The following is an 8,547-nucleotide window of genomic DNA, read 5'->3' as shown; positions in this document are numbered from 1 at the left end:
GCGCGTCCGGAGCCTGCGCTCCACAACGGGAGAGGCCACAACAGTGAGAGGCCCGCGTACCGCAAAAAAAAAAAAAAAAAAGGCAGCTGCTTCTGGGCTCCCCTCAAGGCACGGGGACCAGTGTTGCCCAAAGTGACTTCTTAGGGAAAAATTTGTACGTGCAATGGCCAGGCTTTTAAATGTTTAAACTCTTTAAAAGTTCAATGATTGTTTTCTTTAAACACCAGAATGACCAAACAAGACACTTTCTGGGCACCCACAGAACACATTTTGAATTAAATATAAATGGAACTTTCTATTTGTAATATGTTCTACTGTCTTTCTTGGGTAATTCTGCATCCTGATTTTATATAAGAAAACGCCAAGACTCGGAAATGGTAAGTGACATGGGTCACTCCGAGGATCTGAGAGACCCTGGGCAATTGCCTTTCTTGACACCACCAGAGAAACTTACTGTCTAGACCTAAAGAGCAGGAACTGCCCCCCTTGGAAACCAGCTGCGGGGCACTTTGTTGCTAATGCTAAACAAGTATCTCTTAATATCACCTTTGGTTACTTTTCCAGGTGAAACAGGAGAAGAGGTTGAAACAGAGATGGAGAATGAGAAAGTAAGTGAAGGGGCTGAAACAAAAGAGGAAGAAACAGGAGAAGCTGTGGGTCTTTCAGCAGCCACGTAGATATGTATGGTGATGGAAGGGTGAACGGACACAGCGTATTATAACAGAGAAGACAGAAAGCGGCAGTGAAATTTGTGGTTACAGATCTTATCTTTCAACATCTACATGTTTTATACAAGGAGTGTGGTTATCATGTTCTTGATTACATTGTTCCATAAAACTGCTAAGCTGTGAACAGTTTTTCTAGCTACTTACAATTCAAAACTACAAAAAAAAAAAGAAAACTACAATAGCCAGAGCCAATACCAACTAGAGTATATGTTCGTGTAAGAGTGTGAGGGTGTTTTCTTCACTGTGGCAATGGGTCCATTCAGAGTAGAAAATGAGACCCTAAAAGAAAGTATAAACCTTTAAGTATAGGTGGCTGGAGAAAGGAGTTAGCAGATTTTAGGGAGCTCATGATAATAAAGTCATACAGTTGGAATTAGGATGGAGTAAGAATGATCAACAATAACTGGGCAAACTATACCTAGTATTTCTTTCCTATCACAGAATTTAGAGCTGGTGGGAACCTGGGAAAGTATGTCATCTAATTACCTTCTCACCTTAAGTCTAGCTACTACCATACATCCTTATTGATCATGGTGTATTAAATATGGTAACAAAATTCTTCTTAAAGGAATGCAGACTCTGGTGCTGTTATAAGATTAGGCATTTTCACAATGAAAGGTTATACATGTTTTATGTGCCATTTTGAATCATCTAGTGATTTTACACTTATGTGAAGTGTTTCAATTGGTGTTATCCTTTTGACTGACATTAAAGGTATTTTAAATTAACTGACTTTTAAATATATTTCAGAGGCAACAGACAGCAAGAATTAAAACTTAGATTTGTTGCCTATGTGGAGTCTATTCCTTGGGCCCTATTTTTTTTTTAAGATTACTCTGATTTAATATTAGGCTTTAGATGTGGAAAAGAGCTGAAAAATCAAGATTTAAAAACCATTTATAATATTTCATTCGTGTTAAAATGATATACCACAGAAAGTCACTTTTCAAGTATTCCTCCAAAGTTGCCAAGGGATTTTGGTAAATGATGATATGTGAATAATAATAATGATAGCAATCTTGCCCACCAATGAGTGCCTTGTGTTTATGAATATCAGGATAGAATTATATTCTGGAAACATTTTGTATCTTTATCTTCTTTGTAAATATGTAGTTTAAAGATAACTGCTCAGATGAATTAACTAGACTATTTTACTTTAGCTTCTATATTAAACTGACTATTAAGATGATGTAATTAATTTTAAGAATATAGGATAGAGGGAAGACTCATCATCCTTACTCTGATTTTAATGTTAGTTTATGTTTCTGACTTTAAAGAGTTGAGGTAGCTAACAAGAGGAGTTACCTGCGTAGATGACTTTATCCTTCCTGCAAAGTAAAGAAGCTGGGTTGTGATTTTATTGAGAACAAGGATTGTTTTATGTGTCTTTGAATTCATGCATTTAGCTCTTTTAATGGGACATGATAGGTGCTTGATAAGTATTTGTCAAATCAATAAATGAATAATAAATACCAAGTGTTCCCATTTACACTTAATTCATTAAAAAAGAATATAGAATTCTTTATATATTGAATTTGAAATATGAATTTGTGTGACACTAACATTTTCATTCCAAAGCTGCTCAAGCTTAGTAAGACTATATATCTGGTATAGTTCCAAAAATAGTAATAATTTGGGGTCAGAAAGTTACATAACTCAGAACTGACATCTTTCAAGCTACATTTTGTAATCCAAAGGTGTTTTTCCTGACCCAAAGGTATTTTTATATAGATATCTAGTAAATAGAAAATGTCAGAGCTTAGTGTAAAATATGATCACCTTAAAAAGTGATTGTACTTTATATCAAGTACTGAAAGAGTAGGATTCATTTACTTAATAGGCATAAAGGTCCATTCTCCATTGCGTGGATTTTAAAAAAATCTCTAACATATGTTAAAGACATCCCTATTCAGACCTCACTCTTGAAAGAAGTCTTTCTCAAAAGCATTATTATATAGTTGTAATGTAAAAGTTTTCAAATTACTTATTAATACCATTATTTTCCATAATAACTAAAATCATTTATTCTCAGAAAAATTTGGAAATTTGTATAAATTTCTGATACTTTCTACACTTTTGTCTTTGGCCTTTAATGTGGTTACTAAGACATTTTTAGAAATTATTCTTTTAGATAATATTAATAACTGTAATTCAAAACCTATAAAGAAAATTGAAATGTTCCATAATATTTGAATATTCCAAAATTTAAACGCTTCATCTAAATAACCTGCTAATTTATTTTTTTAAACAAAATTAAAGTAATAAGTGCCTGTAGTAAAACTCAAATAATAAAGAAAGGTATAAAATGGGAAGTAAAGTTGTTCCTCCCATATCCTTTAGTCCCTCTATGAAAAGATGATAAAGCTTCTTGTGTTTACTTCCATAAGAAGGTAATGTAGGGACTTCCCTGGTGGTCCAGTGGTTAAGACTGCACACTCCCAATGCAGGGGGCCTGGGTTCGATCCCTGGTCAGGGAAGTAGATCCCACATGCATGCCGCAACTAAGAGTCCACCTGCCACAACTAAGAGCCCGTATACCTCAGCTAAAAGAGCCCGCATGCTGCAACTAAGACCCAGAACAGCCAAATAAATAAATAAATAAATAAATAAAATTTTTAAAAGGGTAATGTATAAGCCAGGCTATGTGGATATGCTAAAACAGAAATGTATGCTTACTCATCCACATTTTAAAACATAAATGACGGGCTTCCCTGGTGGTGTAGTTGTTAAGAATCTGCCTGCCCATGCAGGGGACACGGGTTCGAGCCCTGGTTTAGGAAGATCCCACATGCCGCGGAGCAGCTAAGCCCGTGCACCACAACTACTGAAGCCCGCGTGCCACAACTGCTGAAGCCTGCGCACCTAGAGCCCATGCTCCACAACAAGAGAAGCCACCACAGTGAGAAGCCTGCGCACCGCAACGACGAGTAACCCCTGCTGGCCGCAACTAGAGAAAGCCCGCACGCAGCAACAAGACCCAACGCAGCCATAAATAAATTAATTAATTAAGAAAAAAAACCACGAATCACTATTTTGTCCTTACATTGTGAAAAAGTGCATGTAAAACCACTAATCCATCCTTTCCTCTGCTAGAATTTTTTTCTTTTGCCTAAAACTGGTATATAGACTTAGCATAGCAAAGTGCATTCTAAGTCCCCAGACTCTGAGAGGAGTTTATCAATTTTGCTTCCAGATTCAAAATGCACAAGTTGGATAAGGCTTGAGCTATTTATAATGAATTAATAGAAAAACTACCATCAGGGCTGGATTTTCCACTGGATTTTCTAATTCCAGTGGCCGTACAACCACTTTGTAACCCAGTTTTGTGACCTATTAAGATGACTGCAGAATTCTCTGTATCTAGCTGGGAAGGAAATGGTGAACAAACGATTCACCAGCTGGTATCCCCATTAGGGAGTGAATGTTGGCGTTTACTGACAGAGGGTGCCAGTTGCAAATCTAGGAAATTCCCAATCCAGACTCCAAAACTCTTGGCCAGATGTGCTCTGTACCATCTCCTGATATCAAGCAGGGCCCTGTGGGGCTTCTGGGCACAAAGCCTTTCTGTGTCCCCCATTTCTTTGATTACAGGGAACAGCCTTCATTCAGCCTCCATGACCTTCCCTGAGTTCCAATAGGCAGATTCAAGCACTTGTTAATTAGGGAAGGGAGGGGATGCGAAACAAACAGTCAAGAGCAGCCTTGGGGCAAGGCTTTGTTTCCCCATCAATGGATGCGCACAACAATATCTTCGAGCTATTTTGCAGATACTGAAACCCCCTCCAGGTGGGAGAAGTTAACGATTAATGACAGTATGCTGCCCACAAGCATGTAGACCCCAGACCAGCTGGACCTGAAGGTTGATGATGCCGACTCTTACCTCACCACCAACCCATCGGAACAATGTCCATGAGCTGATCACGCCGTCTTTGAACAATTACTATAAAACTTCTCACTGTCTTCTCCAAGTGAGGACACACAGTTTTTTGAGGCAGGAGCCTGCTGTGTCCCCCTTTGCCTGGCAAAGTAATAAAGCTATCCTTTTCTACTTCACCCAGAACTCTGCCTCCAAGATTTGATTCGGCACTGGTGTACAGAAAAGCTGCGCTTTCTGCATCACTCCTGGTGGACCCACAGGATAGGAGTGTGTGGCCAACATGTGACCTCATCGCTTTTTCCATTTAAACTTTGCAGTAAGAGTCCTAGCATAGCTAATAGCCTTTGAGCAGTCAAAACACCCACGTCATTATTTTAAAAAAAAATTCTTTTGGCCATGCGGCACGGCTTGTGGGATCTTAGTTCCCTGACTAGGGATCGAACCCAGGCCCTCAGCAGTGAGGGCACAGAGTCCTAACCACTGGACCACCAGAGAATTCCCCAACATCATTCTTAACAAATGCTTTATTCCACACTTGGCCTTGAGTTAAAAATGGCTTTTAAAGGAAAATGTTTCTTTTCCACATTGAAGTAATCAAAGAGTGTTGGGTGGTCATAGTCAAATAATCTGTGCTCTTTTGGTAAATACAATAGCTTCTTAGAGCATCTAACATTACAAGCATCTCATTTTTATAAAGCTAATCTGGTGACCCAATTCTGAATTGTTTCACAAAAGTCAGCAATGTAAACATCATAAAAACATTCATGTAGCCCAGTGCATCTGTTGGGTGAAAGGAGAATGATCCTCTAATAGCAAGGCATGGCTGTGTCTGCAAAGTTGAAAGCATTTGCTCACAAGGTATCATTTAATCTAAAACTTTGTCAGCTCCTCTTGTCCCCAGAGCTTATAAAGTTAAGGAGATTGGTTGTAATCTCAAGGCTTTAATTGCAGAATCAGTGTAATCTCAGAGAACTGTTGACAGGTGTGGAATTTCTCTTTTCAGTTCTTGTTACTTTCAGCAAAAGTTAAGGAATTCCGTGTCAGTGTTAACCCATACGGAGTCAAACTGGAGACCTTCAGCTTTACTTCAGAAATACCACCCAGCAAATGTATAGGGCAATAGTTGAGATATTGCAAGCTAAGGACCATTTCGTTACTTCTGCGCCTAATGAAAGAAGTCTCCAGACATCAGCCAGGCTTTAATAACTTTTGAAGGTCGAGGAGGGGCCAGTCTGTATTATGTTCATCTAAATTACCCTTTCTGTTTAATAATGTGCAACTGACGTGAATAAACATATAACTCTATCCACTACTGGGACAGAGATCTGCAAGCCTCACCAGTTTCCACAAAAAGAGTTCTGAGAAACCAGTTAGGGACAATAATTTTGGTTTGAAATCTGCCTCATTTTTTTTTCCTTGTAAAGTATAGGTAGTTCTCAAATTTTTCTTAACAAAATAAAAGTAACTGTAGCAAAACATAATTCATGCTATCATATAAATTTATGAAAAAAGTAATGCATATTATACTGAATCAATTTATGTGACCCTGATTCCAAATACTTAAAAAAAATATATTCAGTGATAAAGAGAAGAGGCTCTCCACAGCAGCTGTACTGTTGTAGGAGGGGTTTCGGGCTGGGAGGGAGTTTCAGCCCCAGCGCCTCACTGGGAAGACACAAGGCCCAAAGGTGAACTCATAGCAGTCCACTGTGAAAACAAGTGAAAAGTTTATTTCAGCTAGTGGTTATTTATTTAGTGGATCAGTATGGATTTGCTTCAAGTTTTCTGGATATCAGAGCTTTGTTAAAAAGTGTTTTGTTTTGTTTTGTTTCTTTGTTAAAAACACTGCTTCTAAGTACTTGTATATGACACAGTGATTATTTAGGTAATAATTGCAAGGAAGAACTCCTTTACGATTAAAATAATAATTTTTTCTTAGTAAAAAATGAATACATGTTCATGGTAGAAACTTCAGAAAATATAAACTTTAAAAAGAGGAAATCTAACGTTACACATAATACAATCAGTCAAAAATCATGTTGATCCATGTGAGGGATTATTATTTTTTTAGTGTTGCAATAGCAAGTTAGCCAAAGCACAACTATTAATAGAACTTTATGTCTGTTGAACCACTGAGCATAGCACTTCTGGATTTTCCTCACTGGAATCTATTGGAGATAGCAGGTTACAGAGAACGTTCCAATAATCCTTGCTATATTAGTAAATATTGATTAGTGTTATAGAGCAACTATGCCCAAGTATATTAGCACTTAGCTGACCACAATTTATGATAACTAATTTTTTGATATCTTAGGAAAAAACACTGAAACTAAAAATTTTATTTGAAGTTATTGTTAATGCTTTCTAATTGTTGACCAAATGTTAGTTAAAAGATTGTAAGCTCTTTAGAGAGCAGGAAAAGTGCCCTACAGGGCCTAGTACAAATTTTGCACTCTAAATGCTTGTTGATGACACATGCTCTTTATTCTTATATAATCATGATAATTTCCTCAGAACTGAATATAATTGGCGATAGGGAAAATATGGCCAAAATTTTTATAAAATTATTTTGTACTGCTGGTTCAATATTTACAATTTTGATTGAATGTTATTAGAAATAAAGTGTTTGAAAGCTTTTCTCTGTATTTATGTGCATTTTTGTTATAGAAACATTACTTTTGACTCATTATGTTCTTCAGAAAGAAAAGCATTTTTTAAATTACCCACTCCCTCAAAGGTAAGGAGTATAACAGCAGGGAAATATGGGTGACTCTTCAGACATTTTATGATCACTTATTTAATGATAACACACTTCAAAGAGATTGTTATTTCTTTATGTTTGAAAGGTTAACGTGCATCGTGTTCCTTTTCACGTTTAACAAAATCATGATTCTCCTTGTGGAAAGAAGACTCAAAATCCCAACCCAGCCACTAACAAACCAGCTTGGATACCAGCACTTTATTTCCAGCTTTCTCATTGTAGGGTTAGAATTTGAAGTCATGACCTAGCTGTAACTATGCCCCTTAGACCCTGACTGGCCAGAGTAGTATCTGATTTCCTGACTGTAGTGACTGGTTTAGGAATGCGTCCCTATCCTGGGCTGGACCAATCAGAGGCTTCTCTGAGACTCTCCTGCCAGAGATATCAGGAAATGATGTCTTTCTGCTGGGTTAGTACCTTGGTGGTCTCTCTCTACCTTGGTGGCCCCGCAGCATCTTCCCCTAAGAGACAGATGGAGCCGGGAGGTTTCTGGAACACACATGCTTAAAACCAGCTGTACTCTGGATTTCTCTGTTACATGAGCCTATGAACTCCTCTTTTTTTTCACTTATACTAATTGAGTTGGGTTTCTGTCACATCCAAATAAGAGTCTTAATATTAAAAGTAGAAAGAAGTGTCATAAATGAGCTGAAGAAAATATTAAATATAAGAGCAGAAATTAATGCTAAAGAAAAGAAAGGTAATAGAAAGAATCAAAAGAGCCAAAAAATGGTTCTGTAAATAGATTAATAAAATTGATAAACTTCTGGGCAAGACTAATTAAAAAACAATAGAAGCACAAATAAACTATATTAGATGAAATGAAGGCACTTGAATACACATGCAAGAAATTAAAAAGGTGAAATTTAGATGAAGTGTGCAAATTCTACAATAATGTAAATGACCCCAAACTGAAGTAAAGACTAGAAAATCTGAATGTTCCTGTTACCATGAAACAAATTGAATCAGTAATTTAAAACTTTTTCCCAAAGAAAATACCAAGCCCCAACAGTTTTATAGGTAAATGCCATCAAACATTCAATGATAGATATTTACAACCATAAACTCTTTTATAAAAGAAAACAACCAGGGCTTCCCTGGTGGCGCAGTGGTTGAGAGCCCGCCTGCCGATGCAGGGGGACACGGGTTCGTGCCCCGGTCCGGGAAGATCCCACATGCCG

The 8,547-nt window shown here is 37.4% G+C and overlaps 2 protein-coding genes across 6 annotated transcripts in view; one reads left to right on the top strand and one right to left on the bottom strand.

Annotated features, from left to right (window-relative positions):
* Positions 1 to 689, top strand: part of ERICH5 (glutamate rich 5) — a 20,356-nt gene extending 19,667 nt beyond the window's left edge. The window contains exon 3 of the mRNA XM_024115927.3: positions 565 to 689. Coding sequence (XP_023971695.1) covers positions 565 to 677 — 113 coding nt within the window. The 3' untranslated portion in view covers positions 678 to 689. The remainder of the gene's footprint in view (positions 1 to 564) is intronic.
* Positions 1 to 8,547, bottom strand: part of RIDA (reactive intermediate imine deaminase A homolog) — a 42,048-nt gene that overhangs the window by 18,395 nt on the left and 15,106 nt on the right. Inside the window, exon 6 of one of the 5 annotated variants that reach the window (XM_028500442.2) lies at positions 927 to 1,007. The exons of 3 other annotated variants lie outside the window; for them this stretch is intronic. In XM_028500442.2, coding sequence (XP_028356243.1) covers positions 927 to 1,007 — 81 coding nt within the window. Of the gene's footprint in view, positions 1 to 926; positions 1,008 to 2,033; positions 2,057 to 8,547 lie in introns of those variants that run through there. One more of the 5 variants, XM_055091135.1, reaches the window with a different exon arrangement.

Source organism: Physeter macrocephalus, chromosome 15 (genome assembly GCF_002837175.3).
Source record: "Physeter macrocephalus isolate SW-GA chromosome 15, ASM283717v5, whole genome shotgun sequence".
In the NCBI taxonomy this organism is placed as follows: Eukaryota; Metazoa; Chordata; class Mammalia; order Artiodactyla; family Physeteridae; genus Physeter; species Physeter macrocephalus.
The sequence above is the reverse complement of the archived record's forward strand: the minus strand, read 5'-3'. Positions and strand labels throughout refer to the sequence as shown.